General features: G+C 39.6%; 2 protein-coding genes and 1 long non-coding RNA gene across 7 annotated transcripts in view; 1 reads left to right on the top strand and 2 right to left on the bottom strand.

Moving 5' to 3' along the window:
* The window catches only part of rps24.L (ribosomal protein S24 L homeolog), a 17,870-nt gene extending 13,824 nt beyond the window's left edge, over positions 1-4,046 (bottom strand). For 2 of the 5 annotated variants that reach the window (XM_041568360.1, XM_041568359.1), the window contains exons 1-4: positions 3,952-4,045; positions 2,830-2,895; positions 2,158-2,367; positions 1,582-1,692 (exon numbers count right to left, since the gene is read on the bottom strand). In XM_041568360.1, coding sequence (XP_041424294.1) covers positions 1,582-1,692; positions 2,158-2,367; positions 2,830-2,895; positions 3,952-3,954 — 390 coding nt within the window. In that variant the 5' untranslated portion in view covers positions 3,955-4,045. 5 annotated transcript variants of the gene reach the window in all.
* Positions 4,047-6,796: 2,750 nt separating this feature from the next.
* On the bottom strand, positions 6,797-9,457 carry LOC121395736. The gene is made up of 3 exons (XR_005962653.1): positions 9,190-9,457; positions 8,251-8,355; positions 6,797-7,103 (listed from the first exon to the last, which is right to left on the bottom strand). It is a non-coding gene; the product is annotated as an uncharacterized LOC121395736 (long non-coding RNA).
* Positions 9,458-10,126: 669 nt separating this feature from the next.
* The window catches only part of polr3a.L (polymerase (RNA) III (DNA directed) polypeptide A, 155kDa L homeolog), a 56,513-nt gene continuing 46,495 nt past the window's right edge, over positions 10,127-20,144 (top strand). Inside the window, 4 exon segments of the mRNA NM_001086833.1 lie at positions 10,127-10,212; positions 14,456-14,591; positions 15,202-15,339; positions 19,400-19,571. Of these exon segments, the coding sequence (NP_001080302.1) occupies positions 10,172-10,212; positions 14,456-14,591; positions 15,202-15,339; positions 19,400-19,571 (487 nt within the window). The 5' untranslated portion in view covers positions 10,127-10,171.

Below are 20,144 nucleotides of genomic sequence, written 5' to 3' on the forward strand. Positions count from 1 at the left end.
CCCCCTTCCATGTTCCTCTCTCAGTGCCGTCTCCTTTCCTCTCACCATCGCTGCTGTCACTCTAGCGTTCACTCCCCTCACCAACTCGTAAAACAAAGTAAAAAAAAAAAAAAAAAAAAAAAAACCACTGCCAGAAAAGGGAGAACGTTTGCGCTGGTTGCCGGCTGCTATGCTCTGAAGCTCCTCTGACTTCCGGGTTCCTGACGGAAGTCCTGGGGGGAGGAGCACTGCCTGGGACGCGCACGTACTGCAATGAGTGAAGATTGGTCGCCAAATCGCCGTTTTTCTAAAGTCAGGTCAGACCATGGAGGGGAGTTTTTACTGGGGACTTTTCAGGTAAAAGGAGGGTGAATATGGAATATCTATTAGGTCAGGGGTATATGCAGGCTGTAATTTTTATTTGTTTAATAAAAAAATGATGTTACTGGTCCTTTAAGTAGGAGAAATAACAGCCTGCCAGAAAGTAGTTCCATCCTAAAGTGCAGGCACAAGTCACATGACTGGGGCAGCTGAGAAACTGACAATATGTCTAGCCCCATGTCAGATTTCAAAATTGAATATGCTCTTTTGAGAAACGGATTTCAGTGCAGAATTCTGCTGGAGCAGCTCTATTAACTGATTCATTTTGAGAAAAAACAAACATGTTTTCCGATGACAGGATCCCTTTAAACATAAAGCTTAATTTTCCATGATTATTAAAGGATATGAAAGCTGAACTTTGAAAATGGTTTGGCTAAAAAAAAAAAAAACCCAAAAAACGAAGTGGTCATACTACGTTTGAGAAGTTTAACCCAGCCAATGATGAATCACAAAACCCATTAAAATCTCAGTTGTCAAGGAGCATTTAGAGAAAAAGCCATTTCATGTAGGTTTTTGGAATGTTTCCATACAAAATTAGTTGCAAATCCTTTAATCCTTTTATTTTATAACGATTTTGTAAAATGTTTTATATCACCATATATTGTGGGTTTGTCTTAAATGCTTGTTTTGGATAACACTTTTTACCTAAAAATTTTAAATGAGTCTTTTCACCTATTTGCACTATTTAAATATTTATAACGAATTTGTATGTGAATGTATTTTCCAATTTTTAAATATGGTAATTTTTTATTAGTATAGTGGTCACCAGTAGGTGGCGATAGGTTTGGACTTTTGTGTAAGCTCTCTTTCGCACACAGTGGTAATTAACCAATCACGTTGCCTGTGGGTTGTTAAATGTTTGCTCACTTTTCACAATTTTTATGCTTGACAAAGGGGTATCACCCCGAAACGTTGCTTCTCTGCAAATAAAGACACAAGGGATTTCCCTGTTTGAATTGCCGTGTGTGCCAGTGTATTTCTACTATTTGACCTTGGGGAGGGTGCCGATCCCTCCAGCATTGAGCACCTGGCTATCCTGACTGAAGGCCTGGGTGTGCGAGCCGACATTTCTATCTAAATCCTCAAATACAACAATATCAAAGATAGCAGGTCTTGTTACCTTCTAAATTCCCAGAAGATGTGATTGAGGAAAGAAACAGGATACATCAGGTATCATTCTTGTCAAAAACAAGTTTAGTAAAAGGGTTTCTAGAAACCTACCTTTTTACCAGCACCCACATTTGCTTTGGCTGTACCCCTTACTTTCTTCATTCTATTCTTGCGTTCTTTACGCTGCTTTCTGGAAGTCTTTTTCTTCTCATAAAGCCCATGCTGAACAAAGACATAACATATCCATCAAGTTTAACCTTTTACCAAAGAAATTTCTGCCTAGCTTGCAGCTGATCCGGAGAAAGGCAATACTTCTTTAGTTTGCCTCAGGAGATAAATGCTTTCCAAAAAGATTATCCTATTAGACCAGTCTGAAACTAGCAATTGGTACAATGTAGAACCAAAATACTTGCATTTACTCCCTTGTTGAAAATTATGTATGTCACCTTCAGAGAGAAAATTCCACTTTTTTTCAATTAGCTGCACCGCATAAGTTAACAAACAGTAGCCCGATGTAGTCTAAGCACTAGTCATCCACTTTATCCCAAGTCATTCAGCTATAGGATTTTTACAAAGTATTCCTACATTTCCAGCAGTCTGCTTTGCTATTCATTTAATATTGAGCAATGTTGAAAATGTGAAGAAATGTGCATATTATGACTACACATAACAGAATATTGATATTACCCTGGCAAGTCTGTGTTTAGGCTCATTCTTTTTTGCATAGTCAAGAGAGTCGTAGATCATGCCAAAGCCTGTAGTTTTGCCACCTCCAAAGTGAGTCCTAAAACCAAACACAAAAATAACATCTGGGGTTGTCTTGTACATCTTTGCCAGCTTTTCTCTGATTTCAGTCTTGGGGACAGTAGCTTTGCCTGGATGAAGTACATCAATGACCTACAATAAGCAAACATTCCAAAGAATTACATTTATTATTGCCAATTCAAACTAGAGAAATACCTTTCCATTGCAAACATTTATAATAAACAAGTATATTGTCAACATCTGCTTATTTAGACATTCTCTCAACTTTAGTTGCATAAACAAAACAATCTTCCTCCTTTCAGTAAATGGTGCATTTTCTCTACCAGCATATCTGAACCCATAGAGGAGCCCAAAACTGCCTTGTGTATGTATAATGTACCATTATCATAACTGGCTGGGATGGCATGATAATCTCATGCCGTTTACCGTCTTCCTTCAAGCAAACAGACAATCACCCAAAAATTGCATCTATTTCATGAACCTTTAATTCAAACTCACAAAAAAAGTATGGCCCCCGTCACAGCTTACCCTTTAATTAATGTCCCTTTTACTAGGACCCCCCACAACAATGAGAATTAGAAAAATTTTCCTTACCATCTGCTTGCGCTGCAGAAGTCTGTTTGTCATAAACTTTCTTGTTCTGATAGTCACTGTGTCATTCTGAGAAATTAAATGAACAGTTTTAGAATTCTACTAGTGTTGTATGCAAAGTACAAAATACATAGACAGTACAGGCTACAATAAGCTCCCCAAAAACAGGGCTTGTAGTTGAAAGTGTTTCATCTATTCTTAAAGGGTTAGTTCACCTTCAAACCAGCCAAACTTTTTTTTTATCATCAAACTGGGGTCACTGACCATAGAAGGCAAAATATCACAAGGATCCAATTTTATTTTTCCATTATCTTTCTACTCATTCATTTTCCTCACGCATTCACACCACTGCTTAGTTGGACCTTGGTAAGCAGATATCTGCGGAAATTCCAAAATGGAAGTAGTTACAATTTGCGGTAGGTGTTCATTTTTTTTTTTATATAATTAGCTGTTTATTTGGCTTATTACTCTACATCATACTAAAAGTTAATTTAAAAGGGTACCTGTTGCCAAAAAATATATATTATTCCCAACCAAAGATGCGGGCTAACAGAGCCCTGCCCGTACTCCAGTTGGTAGGGGGTTAACTTTTTTTATTGCACTTACTCTGCTGCTAGGAAGGCGGCTAGATGCAAAAATACATATTACAGTTCCACTTTCTAACCTTTCAAAAATATACGTCAACCACACGTTTATTCTAGGTTTATTAACTCGTTAAATTATCAGTACTACAACAGGGATCATAAGTACAAAACCTGATCGAGAAAACAAGTCAATTTCCCGGTTTCAATTAAACCACGGTTCCCACCAGCCTGTGCCTTAAGCCAGAAGAACCATGGAATCAAAGCATTTGCGCACTGTAAGCGGAAAACACAGCTAGTATGAAAAATATGCCTTTCTGAGTGTGATTTTATAAACCCAGCATTTCACGAAAGACATACACACACAACTAGGCCGCAATTCTAACTTGCCGCAATCATCTATGTTTTCCCGACTCGAGTTAGTAAATATCTCAGCCATCCACATCTGAAAGTCTGTAGTACAAAAATCCATGGTATCTAGGTACTTCAGGAGACGGATGGCAGAGATATAAACCAAATTAATAAATCCAGCAGCACCACTCACCATCTTGCCGGCTATCTCTCACGGTGACGAAGGAAAGGAAGGAATGCCCGCCCTCGACAAATCATATCACAGAAGCAGATAGTGGGGGTAGGGTCTAAGTGGGTCTACAAACCAATCATAGCACAGGTCATAAATAGTCCAATCAGAATTCCTTGGTCATAGAAAAGTCGGCTGATGAAAAGAAAGAGATCTGTATTAAATGGAAGTTCCTGCTTGTTTACAGGGGTTAAATCGCTCTGTTGAAAAGCTGTTCTCGCAACGGTTTAGAAGGGCCTTTTCTGATTTGGGCTGCAGCTTCAGGATTTTGCCCCCCTTCCAAGTTAGATTGGTGGCCATGGCCAGTGCCTGTAGAGGATTAAAATGAAACATTGGTGGCTGGGGTTTAATAAAAAAAAAATCATTTGGTGGAACGTTATATAGTAACATAGAAAGTTAGGTTGGAAAAAGACACGCATCCATCAAGTTCAACTTTAAGCCTGCCTAACTGCTAGTTGATCAAGAGGAAGGCTAACTAAACCCCATTTGAAACCTCTCCAATTTGCCTCAGAGGGGCCATTCCCTGAATCAACTTGTGCTATAAGCTATCTTCCATAGCCCTGTATTCCCTCATTCGCTAAAAGCCACCCAATCCCTTCTTAATGCTATCTAATGTATCAGCAGTGATGTAACAAGAGGGGGGGGGGCCCTGGCGCGGGACCGCCAGCCATACACCCAGAACCGCAGGGAATCGTGGCGCGCGAGCCCTGTGGGGGTGCAGGCCCTGGCCCAATCGCACCCCCTGCTCCCCCGGTAGTTACGCCACTGTGTATCAGCCAATATGACCGATTCAGGGTGAGAATTTCACATCTTTACAGCTCTCGTAAAAAAAACCCTTCCGAATATTTAGATGGAACCTCCTTTCTTCAAATCGGAATGGGTGCACTCTTGTCAGCTAAAAGGACCTATTTGTAAATAAAGCATTAGAGAGGTTATTGTATGATCCCCTTATATATTTATACATAGTAATCATATCACCCCTTAAAAGCCTCTTTTCCAGCTTTAAAGGACCAGTAACATCAAATTTTTTTAAAAAAAAATTCGTTAGTAAACATCAAAAAATAAACACCAAGACAAATAAAAATTTAAAATTGCAAAGCCTTTATTAAGAAATAACTTACCGAAACTCCACTTCCTGTCCTCTACAGAAAAGGCGACACGGCGACCATCCATGGTGCGGCGCTGGATTTCTCCTCCTTGGCTCTGTCTCATGCTGTATTGACAGCATGTGAAGCGGCTGCTGCATCAGAGAGCGTGGTTTCCATAACCGAGGATTGCTGGCTCATCGGCGCATCTGTAGAGTGGGGAAGCTGTTAAGAGAGGAGCTGGGCCACATCGTGGATGTTTGTAAATCCAGGCTGATCGGAGTTCCCAGTCACGTAGCCACTCTCAATATGCGCTGCTTTCCGTATCGAGCGCTTCTTACCGACCTGAATTCAGAGGAGCTGAGCCACATCGTGGATGTTTGTAATTCCAGGCTGATTGGAGTTCCCAGTCACGTAGCCACTCTCAATATGCGCTGCTTTCCGTATCGAGCGCTTCTTACCGACCTGAATACGTGTCGCCTTTTCTGTAGAGGACAGGAAGTGGAGTTTCGGTAAGTTATTTCTTAATAAAGGCTTTGCAATTTTAAATTTTTATTTGTCTTGGTGTTTATTTTTTGATGTTTACTAAAAAAAACTTTTAGTTTACTAAAAAAAATTTGATGTTACTGGTCCTTTAACATCCCCAATTTGGCCAGTCTTTCCTCATAGCTGAGATTTTCCATACCTCTTACCTGCTTAGTTGCCCTTCTATGGACCCTCTCTAATTCAATAATGTCCTGCTTGAACACTGGAGACCAAAACTGTGCAGCATACTCTAGATGAGGCTTTACCAGTGCCCTGTACAGTGTCAGAATAAACCCCTCCTCCTCCTGCAAATCTATGCTCCTTTTAATACAGCTCAAGACCTTGTTTGACCTTGATGCCACTAACTGGTATTGCTTGCTACAGTCAAGTTTATTATCTACAAGGACTCCAAGCTCCTTTTCAATTATGGATTTGCCTAGTGCAGTCCGATTTAGGGTATAAGGGGCTTGCATATTTTTACATCCCAGGTGCGTGACTTTACATTTATCAACAGGATTGAACTGGGCTGGCGGTACACCAGGAAAAAACCCAGTGGGCCCCCGCTGACCCAGACCCACTCCCCGATCAGCCAGAACCCGGAACTAAAACAAAAATAAGTGTGGTGAGCTGCACTGGATTTCATGCACGCACGCAATATGCAGGACTTTGCGCATTCACGTAGGATTCCTCCATGGTGCGCTGACGTTCGCATATGTGCGTGGTGGTCCGGCATTTGTGCATGGGGGGCCTCAAATGCGCCAGTCCGACCCTGTTTATCAACATTGAATCTCATCTGCCACTTAGCTGACCAGATTGCCAGTTTATCAAGATTCTGCTGCAAGGATGTCACATCCTGGATGGAATATATTGGATTGGATAGATTTGTGTCATCTGCAAACACTGATACAGTGCTTACAATACCCTCCCCTAAATCATTATTGAACAAGTTAAATAAAAGTGGACCCAATACAGAGCTCTGAGGGACCCCACTAAGAACCTTACTCCAAGTAGAGAATGTACCATTAACAACCACCCTCTGTACCCTATCCTGTAGCCAGTTTCCTATCCATGTGTAAATTACCTAATTAATCCCTGCAGCCCTTAGTTTAGAAAGCTTGCCTTAGGTTCTTCTTGTCCTCAACGATGGTGGCTTCTTCGATTTTCTCTGACAGCTTCAGCTTCTTTCATGGTTTCGGGTCTTTTCGCGGCTTTGGCTCCGTTCACGGTTTTGGCTTCAGGGCTTCAGATCTTCAGCTCTTTGGATCTTCTGCTCTTCGGCTCTTCAGGGCCAAGCTGGGCCCCCCTTTAAACTTAAATTTTGCAGGGTCCAGAATAACTGTCCCCCCTGGTGGCAGCCCTGTTGGTAGCTGCCCTGACTGGCTCCTTCACACCAGGTGTGCAGGCTGCCCATCCTTGAACACTGACAAGGAGTGGAGTAGGAACACAAGAAGCCAAACTGTTCCTGGATTCCAGTGTGCATGCTCCTGGCTGGTGATACATGCCCACCTGTACATAGAATGGTACCGAATGTTTAAAACGTGCCATCTTACTTTTTTCAGGATAACTTTTTTTATGCCAGAATGTTACTTTTAGTTAATATTCACATAAAAATCATTACACATATAGGCATGAAGGGGTAGTTCACCTTTAAATTAAATTTTGGTATGTTATAGTATGACCAATTCTCAGCAACTTTTCAATTAGTCTTCATTGTTTTTTTCAAATAGGAGTTACTGACCCATCTAAAAACAAATGCATTGTAAGGCTAAACATTTATTGCAACTGGTACTTTTGATTACTCGTCTTTATTTTTAGGTCCTCTCATTCATATTCCAGTCTCTTATTCAAATTAGTGCATGGTTGCTATGGTAATTTGGGCCCTAGCAACCAGATTGCTGAAATTGCAAACTGGAGAACTCCACAAATAATAAAAAATTAAAACCAATTGCAAACTGTCTCAGAATATAATTCTACAAAGTTAACTCAAAGGTGAACAACCCCTTTAATATAAGACAATAAGTTTGCCCAAGAGCAGTAACCCATAGCAATCAATCAGCAGGTAAGATTTACAGGTCACCTGTAAAACAAACATCTTATTAGTTGCTATGAGTTACTGCTTCTGGGCAAACGTAGGGGCAGTGTCGGACTGGAACACCAGGGGCCCACCCAAAAACCTTAGACCAGGGGCCCACCATAAAATCTTAGACCAGGGGCCACTCTCAGTACTATTATTCTTCATCTCCTCAATCAAACTCTATTCTCCTCGTCTGTTTTCTTTACATACTATAATCATTTTTTCCAACTATTTAGCCTCTTTGTTCTCATAGAAATAGGGAATGGTGATGAAATGGCCAAAAGTTTAGCAGCATGAGGGCCCACTGACACCTTGGCCCACTGGGAGTTTTACTGGTATCCCGGTGGGCCAGTCTGACACTGCATAGGGCCATATTTATTATGCTGTGTAAGTGCTGAACTCCACGAATGATTCTTGTAGGATCCGTCGCTCTGCAATAAAACAAAGACGACAAATCGGAGGAGCCGAATATTATGGGACTGAGAAAAATCGCAGGTACAAACTACACACAACATGACTGTGAGATGAAGACGCAGCTTGCGGCGTTTATATACGATGAAGGATACATGTATTTTTTACCTGTGATTTTTCTATCACTCCCATTATATTCGGCGCCTCCGACTTGTCACCTGCGTTTTGTTGCAGAGCATTGGATACGACAAGAATCGTTTGTGGAGTTCAGCCCTAAAATGAAATTCAATGAAAAAACGTTGTAAAAAGCTGTGTAATTTTACGCCATGCAAACTGCAGATTTTTTTTACATTGCTTCTGGCGGAAGTCAGTATAAGTAAGAACGTGTAAAAATTTTACACCGTTTTTTTAAATGGTGATGCCTGGTGATGTGTGGTGTCTTATCCTGCTGTTTTTACACAGCATAATAAATATGCCCCTTAGTGTCTATTATTACATATTGGGGTGAACATTTCACACGGCTTTGCAAGGTAGATAATGTCAACAACTGCCATTCATATAAGTAATTAACTTCATTCAGCCACTTAGTATATGCTATCAAATGGATAAAGGCTTCGTATCCAAGGGTGTTTTACTTTGTACGTGCCAAAAGGAACATTTTCATGCAATATTCCAGTTCCAATTAAAAATGTCATGTCATTTATAGACCCATTAGTTTCAAGCTACTGAGCCACTCATTTTGGGGAGTGCTGAATAATGACATAAGGGACTGTCTAATATATGTACGATATGGCTATTTATTCAACAAGCCAATTTTCTCCATATAAGTGCAATTGCTTATTTGTTTATATGACTAGGTAATACAAGCCGCAAATCTGTAGAAATTGTCTGTAGACAATTTGCAATTGATCTTTATTTTTCATGTTTTTTCAGTTACTTAGCTTTTTGTTCATCAGCCCCCCAGTTTGGTATTTCAGCAGCTATCTGGTAGGATCTTAGTTACCCTAGTAACCATGCAATGGTTTGCACAAGAGATGGGAATATTAATAGGAGAAGGCATACATAGAAAGATCAGGAATAAAAGTAACAATAAAAATAAAACCTCACAGAGTAATAGTTTGATGCTGGTGTCAGTGACCCCCATTTGAAAGCTGGAAAGAGACCGAAGGCAAATAATTCAAAAACTGTAAAAAAATAATAAACAAATAAAAGTAAATTTCTATATATTCCTAAAATGAAATGTTTGTGATGGTGCGGCACTGCGGTAAGCCTGCTGACATAGTAGACTTTTGGGACCTAGCAATTCCGAGACAATAAAGGTGGCCATAGACGTAACAATTACGATCTTTCTTGGAAAAGATCTTTCCAAGAAAGATCGTTCGTTTCAATACACACGTGTAGAGCTGAATCGGCAGATATACAGGTAGATATACGGGAAGAAACAATAGAATTCTACCTGCATCTGACGATTCAGCACTAAGAATGGCCGATGTTTGGGTCCCTTCAAAGGCACCCGATCAAAATTTTCCGTCCAGCCCGATCGAAGATATCCAAGTCTTCTGCCGATATCGGTCGGCTCTTTTTCCACCATACACACAACGAATATCGGACGAAAATTTGTTTCGTACGATATTATCTGTGCGTCTATGGCCACCTTAAGTCAGCGACCTGACATACTGCAGTGGAGACGGGCCTCGTAGCTCCATCCTATTCCGGTAGACTTATATTCATATTCCTTATTTAAAGTATTATGCCTTCCTAGGTTTACTTTACACACGTTTCCCTACAAACTTTTGCTGCAGGATTAGTAGGATCGCATCTTCCGAAGGACTGCCATATATTGTCAACATGAAAGCGATATGGAGTTTTTTTTCGGTTCGAATTGTTTTGTGATTGAACATTATCTACCATTAGATGGCGCTGTACGAGGAATAATAAACTCTATTCAGTAAAAGCTTTCTAGCTTCAATGGCTGTATCTATGGTGTGAATGGAAGGTGCCCCGGAAGTATTTCTCGTGCAGTACGCCTACTTAACGTTTCACGTGTTTTCGCTGTGGGGTTTGAGTTGGCAATAGTGCCAACAGCAAGATGAAGGAGCAATTTAGAGAGACAGATGTGGCGAAAAAGATGTAAGTATAAACGAGCCTTCGAGTGCAGAGTAAAATTAGGATAAGATTAAGGGACTAAATGGTAGAACAGGCATGTCTTTTATTGCAGTTTTTTAATAAGAAGTGGTAGACGCAAAGCCAAACGTTCGAGGAATTCGAGTTAATGCTTAGAACGCAGGGATGGAAATGTTTGAAAGTTTAGAAGGCGCTTCCGCGCCTGTGTATAAGTTAGTGAGTAAAATAAGTCATGGGGTTGTGTAGCATGTATAACATATCCCTATTAAAGTGACTTATGTAAAGTAAATATTTCGCTATGGTAAGGTTGAACAACAAGCTTCATTACATATTTATCATGTGGTGCTGTGGTGAACTGGGACACGTGGAAGTTAGTGTAGAAAAATGTCTCTAGTAAATTGAAATACTTTGCATAATAAATATATTTACTTAGACTGTTGCATTTATAGGCTTAAAGTTTATTTTGTGTTCCTTGTCTCATTTTGCCCTATTTGAAAAATGACAGTCCATTAAAAGAAATTCCACCTCATCCCAGCAACTCCTGCACCCATATGTGTCCCAGTATGTAAGTATTACTGAAGCATATAGGGGTATCTTTATCAAAAAGTTAAGTTAGAGATCACCACAGTCCTCTAGAGTGAAATTCTACAACTCTCCAATCAATTTCTAAAATTGGGATTTTGAGGAGTATTTATCAATAGGTGAAAGTTCACCCTTTGATAAATCAAAATCCCATAGAAATTAATGGACAGTGGCGGAATTTCACTCTAGTGGACTGTGGTTATATCTAACGTCACTCTTTAAAGGAGAAGGAAAGGTTAAAACTAAGTATGCCTTATCAGAAAGGTCTATCTAAATATACCAGTAAACCCCCAAAGTAGTGCTGCTCTGAGTCCCCTGTCAAAAGAAACACTGCATTTCTTTCCTTCTATTGTGTACTCATGGGCTTCTGTATCAGACTTCCTGCCTTCAGCTTAAACCTCATTGCCCTGGGCAAGAGCATGCTCAGTTTGCTCCTCTTCCCCCCCCCTCCCTTCTCTACTGTAATCTGAGCCCAGAGCAAGGAGAGACTCATGCAGGAAGTGATGTCACACCATGTTAATACTGCAGCTCCTATCCTAAACAAACAGAGTTTCTAGAGCTTTTTACTCAGGTATGGTAAAATATTCTACAGAATAAATATAGCATTCTAGCTTGCACTATTGCAGCTAATCTATTGCCAATAAAATGCCTCTGTAGCTTTCCTTCTCCTTTAATAAATATACCCCATAGAGAGTGATTTTTGGGCCCAAGCGGAGGTGATATGCAAGCTAAATTATGAGAAATCAACTTTATGTATAAGTTGCTTACAAGACAGACTCAAGGGTTAAACTTGGTCTTCATTATAAGTTATTTTTGGAGATAGAGCACATATTAGTATCCGTTAGAATCGCTACATTGACTAATCTTACAAAGTAACTTGCATGCTGGTATAGTATCAAATATGTTACTGCAGGGGATTTATGTTAAAGTCAAAAGATGAAATTCCTTTAACGGGTCCACTGTTTAAAAATAAAGCTCCACTGTCTAAAAATAAAGCTATCTTCAATATACTTCCATAAAAAATTCTGTATCTTTTTTATAAAAATCGGATTTTCTGTGCTTCAGCTCCCCATTCTCTCTATGCTCACAGACTTCAGCCTGCATGAATTCCTCAACACAGTGGCCGGCCCGTGGCTGCTTTACTTAGTATATTAAAGAGAGTTTTATTTTTAGACCGTCGACCTGTTAAAGGAATTTAATTTTTTGACTTTACATCCCCTTTAAAGTTGTAAACTATACATAAAATCATGAAGTATAATATAATGGAATTAATGTATAGGTAGGTTAAAACATGAAATTTCACAGATGTATGAACTGAATTTTTATATTCAACGATTGGTGTCACAATATTCTCATACTACAAATAACCGCCCGGAGACACATAGTAGGCGAAACATAGTCATCCCATATGTAGCTGGAGTGTGAGAAACTCAGGAGGATTTTTAAAAAAACACCACATCCCTGTGTTTTTCAAACCTAGCAACACACTGAGACAAAAACTGGTACATCCAAAGGATCCAACCCCTAAAGAAAAACAAAGCAATGTGGTATACGGAGTCCAGTGTAGCGAGGAGTGCACCGATCTATACATTGGGGAGACAAAACAACTGCTCGCCAAGCAAATGGCTCAGCATAGGAGGACGAAATTCTACAGGGCAAAACCTCACTTTTCTTTCTACACTTTAAAAGACAAGGGACACTCCTTTGAAGATAGCAAGGTCCAAATATTCGATAAAGAAGACTGCTGGTTTGAACGAGGCGTGAAAGAGGCGATTCATGTCAAGGTGGAGAAACCATCCCTAAACACAAGCGGGGGCCTTCGACACCACCTGTCTGCTACATACAATGCTGTTCTAATATCTGTACCCCGGCGGTTTTAGAACACTTCACACGTCCATTCATGCAACTCTCACAAGTAACACCTCTTTCTAGGAGTGGCATGACGCATTGGATAATCCTATCACAGTAACTACACAGAGTCTACACCTCTGTGAATTTCTTCAGATGTCACCTCTTTGAAAAGTTATAATGTGCCATTGTGATTGGATTAGTGGAAGAGTTTATATGCCGAGAACTTTGCACACCAGTCGGTTGAACAGAAGAAGCTGCTCGGATGAGTAGTGAAATGTCTTCATTGATTACTCGGCAAGTCCAGTTGTTTTTAGATTTACCTATACTAGATATACCATGACCTGGATGAATGAAAATCTTCATAGTCATTCTCATACTACATTATAAAACACATAACAATATTACACTCAATGTATTGCTTCTTTTAAAATGCCAAGTAACATAGTAAGTTAGGTTTAAAAAAGACACGTCTATCAAGTTCAACCTTAGAGGGGTTGTTCACCTTTGAGTTAAAACTTTAAGTATGATGTAGAGAGTGATTTTCTGAGACAGTTTACAACTGGTTTTCATTTTTTATTATTTGTGGTTTGTTGTTTAGCTTTTTCTTCAGCAGCTCTACTGTTTGCAGTTTCAGCAATCTGGTTGCTAGGGTCCACATTACCCTAGCAACCGTGCATTGATTTTAATAGGAGACTGGAATATGAACAGGACAGGGTCTGAATAGAAAGATGAGTAATACAAAGTAGCAATTACGATGGGGTCAATGGCTCTTATTTGAAAGCTATAAAGAGTCAGAAGAAAAAGGCAAAAACTGAGGTGGAGAGCTTAAGACCTTGAACACATACCTTTGCGGTACCAGGTGCTGTACTGAAGGACCCACGCCTGTTACAGGGCCAAATTATCCAATCAGAGCAGATATCAGCAGCACACCGTGGATATGAAGAAACGTGTATTTTATTAATAAAATACACGTTTGTTCATATCCACGGTGTGCTGCTGATATCTGCTCAGAAGAAAAAGACAAAACGTGAAAAAAACTATACCCTTTAAGTCTAATAACTTGCCTAATTGATAGTTGATCCAGAGGAAGGCAAAAAATCCCCATTGAAACCCCTCCTGCCTTAGGGGGGGGGGGGTAAAAATTCCTTCCTGACTTCAAGATGGCAATTGGACTAGACCCTGGATCAACTTTTATTGCAAGCTATTCTTCCATAACCTTGTATTCCCTCACTTGCTAAAAAGCCATCTAAACCCTTCTTAAAGCTGTCTAATGTATCTGCCTGTACAACTGATCCAAGGAGAGAATTCCACATCTTCACAGCTCTTACTGCAAAAAAAAAAAAAAACCCCTTCCGAATATTTAGATGGAACCTCCTTTCTTCTAATCGCAATGGGTTCCCTTTTTTCAGCTGGAAGGACCTACTGGTAAATAAAGCAGAGAGAGAGGTTATTGTACGATCCCCTTATATATTTATATTTGGTTATCCCCCCTTAAGCCCCTCTTCTCCAGCATGAACAACCCCAATTTGGCCAGTCTTTCCTCATAGCTGAGATTTTTTCATACCTTTTTACCAGCTTATTTGCCCTTCACTGGACCCTCTCTAATTCAACAGGGGTAAAATAATGCACCCCTTAAAGCAACTTCTTCTTTCCTCATTGATTGTTCAATTTCAGCTTGCAGGCCTTTTCATGTGCTGCACTCCATGGCATTCCCTTGTCTTCATTACACTTCTATGTGTATGTATGTTTGGCTACCCTATCTTTTTTTTTTTTAAATAATATCTCATTACCTTTTTTTTCCAATTCCCCTTTACAGAAGCCACATCTGTTTTGGCGTGAAGTCTGCAGAGCAGATGCGGCAGCAAGCACACATCCAAATTGTAAGCAAGAGTCTTTACGGCCAGGATAACAACCATACACCCCTTGCATTTGGAGTCTTGGACCATCGCATGGTAACTATAGAATTATTGTTTATTTTGTCTACAGAGATCTAATTGCCCTAAAGCGCTTTAGGGAAGGAGAAAAAGCTTAAAGGAAAACTTTACCCCCAAAATAAATATTTAAGCAACAGTTTATCATATTAAGTGGCATATTAAAGAATCTTACCAAACTAGTATATATAAATATTGCCCTTTTACATATCTTGCCTTGAACCACCATTTCGTGATGGACTCTGTGCGTACTTAGATCACCTGACCAGACATATGGCAACTCTAACTGAAACAGGAAGAAGTGTGGAAGCAAAAGACAGAACTGTCAATTGGCTCACTTGACCCAACATGTATGGTTTGTTTGTGTGCACTGTGAATCATATGATCCCAGGTAGACACGTTTGTTTCCCATGTACCATCAGATTGTGCTCTGATAAACGTCAGTCTTTCTTTATAGATTTATTGGTTTGAGTAACATTTTAAATGGTAGAGTGAATTATTTACAATGTACGCAGTGTAATTTAGTAATAAAAAAAAACCATAAAATCACAGAATCCCTTTAAACATCTTCTTTTTTTCACATATTGCTTTAGAGATCTGTAAGTGATTAATATTATGTTTTGTACTTCAGGGAACCAGTGAAAAAGATCGCAACTGCCAGACATGTGGAAAGAACTTGGCAGAATGTCTTGGTCATTATGGCTACCTAGACCTTGAGCTACCATGTTTCCATGTGGGATATTTCAAGGCTGTAATTGGTATTTTACAGGTGAGACCTGCTTTTATTATTATACATGTTTTAACATTTTTTTTTTCACTTTGTGTTTTTGTGATTAAAATGCAGTGGAAGTTACTGTTCCTACTTGTTTTAAATGTATACACCTTTTGCTACTTGTAAGGACTATGCTAACTGTATTGTAACATGTATCTTCTAGAGTAGTGCTGTCCAACTTCTGTGGTACCAAGGGCCAGTATGTTTCTCTCTTACATGGCAAAGGGCCTATATTGGAAGCCAGTGCTGATCACACCCCTTTGGAAAATATAGCCACTTTAAACCGCATCTTTGTTATTAAAAGAAATCTTAAATACATACCCACAATGGTGGTAGCACACAAAAACAAATGGTTGGTGCTCACTGCTGAGCAGGCTTTTACATCCTGAATCTGACATGTAAATCACGCAGGGGCCAGTTAATCTCCGTTCTGATACCTTTAGAAGTTTACACAAAGGTAAGCAATAAACGCCAGACTTTAATGGAGGGCCACACAAGGGGGGGGCATGGGCTAGATGTGGGCAGCCAGCTGTGACAGGACTGTTCTAGAGTCTTCTAGATCCACTAAATGCAATATAGATTTTGGACCTATATGAATACCCTGATATAACTCACAATATTTATGTATGTCTAATGGGAATGGGACATAGTTCTCTGTTACATCCCTAATGTTATATTGCTTGATTTTAATTAATGGCAACAAATCAATAATACAATAATTACATGCAATACAGATTAATTATATTAACGGAGTGGCTTAAAGTTGCTCCACCCAGTATGTCTCCTCCAGCTCACAGAGAGCATAAGGAGTGTTTTCCGTAAAAGAAGTAAATTCTGTTTTAAAAGACTGCCATGGGCATGGTTATTCTTGCATTAGACTATATAGGGAAGAGTTTCAACTTACAGAGAAGAATGTAAGGTGGAGGAGACATGGTGGGTGGTGCAGATTCAGTGGAAAGCAGAGAGAGACTTCAGTTTCCAGAATCTATCACTTCAAGATGGAACAAGGTAAAAAGGGAAAAACATAGAAACCTATACTTTTACCAAAGATATAGAATTCCTGGTCCTGTAGGCAAGGGGAAACAAATGGGATAACTTCCAATCGCAATTGGTCCTCCTAAGTAAAATCAAATTTAGTCAGAAGAGCTGACTATTTATCAGTGATTTCAGGGCATCGGGTAACTGCACACTCCCCCCCGCCCTCAGGAGTGGGAGTGGCCTAGCAGGACACAGATTGAGTTTTTATGACCTCCTTTGAGTAGGAACTGGACCAAGAATATAATGACCATAACTCCCAATAGGAACATAGGAGGTAGATGATATTATATTCTCTCATGGATTCCATAGATCCTAAACATCAATACTTTGTGACCTGCCCAGATATTCACATCTGATAAACAGAGTACCAAACCCAGTCATGTTTGGAAGCTGAAATTGCCTTGAACCCATCACCAGTTTTTTTTTTTTTTTACTGTTGCTAAAACAGGTATGGGTTCTGTAAGGATAAATATATTTGAGGATACATTATATGTGACCTTCACATCAACTGTGAGGTAGCCTTGCTGGGAACTTCTCCCTCCTTGGGCTTTCCCCCTCCCCATGGAATGGCTCTTATCAGCCAGGGGTTGGAGAAGGTCAACATAGGATGTGACCCTATTACAAATGGCTGACTCCAGACCTAAGTCAAGAGAGGCCTGCCATGTATCTGATTTAGGTACTAGCAGAAATATTTCTCTTGATACCTTGGCCTGTTTTATTAGCTATTACAGGCCTGTATCAAGACAACTGGCTTTATCTGAAAGCACATGACCAGCTAAAATGACCTGAGATGGCTGCCTACACACCAATATTACAACTAAAAAAAATACACTTATTGGTTCAAGAATTACATTTTATATGGTAGTGAATTATTTGCAGTGTAATGTAGAAATAAAAACTACTACATAAAAATCATGACAGAATCCCTTTAAAGAAGGTTAACCTTTGCAAGCACAAAAGCACAGATCCTCTACTTCCTGTATCAAAATGAAGCTCTGCCACTTAAAGGGAATCTGTCGTCATTTTAAACTTTTTTTTTTTTTTTTTTTTTATTTGCATTTTTGTAAAAAACACACATCCATAAACTGTCTGGCAAATAAAATGTTAATCCACAAATACATGCATAATTTATTTTAGTTTGTATTTTGTCATGGGGCTTCCATTTCTGCTCATTACACATTCATCCTGTGCTGCTCTAACAGCAGGCACAGCATTACCTGTGTGCTTGGAGGCAGCTACTCTGTAATGAAAAGCCAGGTCGCACTACGACATGAGAATCTAGCTGTACTCCCCCTCCCCTTCCCCTCTCTGCCCGTGTGTGATGTTTGGAGGAGAGAGGTCACATGGTTTGCAGGGAAGCAATTACTTTCACTTTCCTACGTCCTGCCTTCTCTACAGCTGCCCTCCTCCCACAGACACTATCAAAGCTCCTGCCATTCTGTAAGTTTGTTCTTTGCTTTCCTTTGGTGAAGGGAACTTTCTCTCCTTGCTGCCTTACTAGTTAGTTTTACTGGTTACTAGATGAGGTAAAGGAGCTGTGAGTTCCCTCTGCTATCCACCTCACACAGACCTTGCTCCTTTCCTGCCTGCAATACTTCTTTTTTCATTAACTTCTTACTGCCTCCTTTTCATGAGCTATTTTAACCCTTCCTAGACTTCCTCCTAAGTTTAGTTTTCCTGGTTTTCAAGTATGTCCTCCTTATTTTATCCTTTTTTTTCTTTTCTATTACCTGTCATCAGTCCTGGGAGTGTAGTGGGGGCAGTGATCACAGGACTATCTTATTTCAGTCCTTCTGAAGTGGTGTTAGTGAGAGCTTATCTTGATTCCTGCCTATTGTTCAATTGACAGGCTCAGCAGACAAGGCTCTTTTTACATTACAGCAGCTTGTAGGAGGGAGGGGTAATGACATCACTCCAACTTGCAGTAAAGTGTGACTGAAGTTTATCAGAGCACAAGTCACATGACCTGAGGGAAGCTGGGAAATGTCAAAATGTCTAGCCCCATAGCAAATTTTAAAATTAGAATCCATTTCTTGTTTTGAAAAACGGATTTCAATGCAGGATTCTGCTGTAGTAACTGATACATTTTGTAAAAAACATGTTTTTCCATGACAGTATCCCTTTAAGTTTTCCTAGGTGGTCCCCTTCTTCAGCTGTCTAGTTAGTCAAAAGTCCTCACTGAGCATGCCTGAAAATCCCTGAGTGCCCCAATGGGCATGTGCAGCATTTTCTTTCAAAAACAATTTGCAAGCTCAAGCCTGTCTGTAATGCAGAGACAAGCCTCTGTGGTGATGTCACATGGGGGGGGGGGGGTGAATACACATGCCAAGTAGAGTGACTTCATCATGGCACATGATTTTGGAAAGATATTAAGCAAGCTAAATACACCAAATATTGAGATTGTATCCTGTATCTATTGTAATTGCATTAAGGTTTTGGTATACAGCCAGGAAAGTAAATCTCCTTTTAAATTTTTTTTTTCTCCAGGTTTAATATGCTTAGGATTGTCAACAGTGCAGCTGTACAGATAGGGTGACCAATTAATTTAAGCTATGTAGATAGGCTCTTATGAAGTAGCACCAACTACTGCTGTGTCTTTCAAGCATGCATCCTAATGCACTTGTCTAGGGGCAAGTGAAATTCTTTTACAAAACATAGGTTTTTAAGTTCTCAAGCATTGAATGATAACATTTATGCTTTGTGGTTTTATTATTGCTTGTTGGCAATAGTGCTTTGTGCAGTTCTGCATCAGAAAAGTCCTGGAAAATAATTTCAAGAATATAGTGCTATAGATTGCTTAGTCTAACCCTTATTGCTTGGCAAAGCCAATCTAGAAATTGGCCATCTGGTTTTGATTATTTTGTCATTACAGCAGGCCTTTACTTAGTAATACTTAAAAACGCATGTCAATAAATAAGGCACACTTTTTTTATTTTTTATTTTAACTGCCAACATATGTTTATATTTGTTAAAAAATATCTTGTATGTTTTAATCTAACCACTCATCACTGTACCACAGATGATTTGTAAGACTTGTTCCCGCATATTGCTGACTGCTGAAGAAAGGAAGCAGTTTCTAGATTTCCTGAAGAGGCCTGGGCTTGCATACCTTCAGAAAAGAGGTCTGAAAAAGAAAATATCTGACAAATGCCGCAAGAAAACAATTTGTCTTTATTGCGGGGCCTATAATGGTAAGAGCAGAGAACTGAATAATATAGTCCTGCAATTAATAGTGGCTTCTAGTAGACTGTAGATAATACTGCTAATTACTTTATTTCTTATTATGGCAAAGCAGTGTTCCCTCTAAGCTATTTAAATTCCTGTATGTGCACACAAATTGTGTGGAAGGCCAACGTTTAACAAATTGTAGTTTGCACAAATAATTGTGTGAAAATTTTTGTATGTCTTTTGACCTTAGCACACACAAAAAAAGCATGCAAAAACTTTGTTTTTGTACACATAACCTAGAAGGATTTAGAGGGAACACTGGTCAAGCCATTGCTCTGTGTTCATGTTGATACCTATAGAGGTCCAAACAGTGCATACTGGTTGAAATACTGGTGGGCAACCCTATTGCTACCACACCTTTTAACTGTGGTCCAATCCTTTCAGAAAGCTCTTAGCTTTACTGTGACATGTACCTTTCTCTTCCCTCTCTGAGATCAGTAAGTGGGCTGGAGCTAGGGTCGACACCTTTGTAAAAAAAAAAAAAAAAATAAATAAATAAATAAATGTACCGGTCGGGGAGAAACTAAAGGTGCGGG

The sequence above is a fragment of the Xenopus laevis genome, chromosome 7L (genome assembly GCF_017654675.1).
Source record: "Xenopus laevis strain J_2021 chromosome 7L, Xenopus_laevis_v10.1, whole genome shotgun sequence".
NCBI classification, from domain to species: domain Eukaryota; kingdom Metazoa; phylum Chordata; class Amphibia; order Anura; family Pipidae; genus Xenopus; species Xenopus laevis.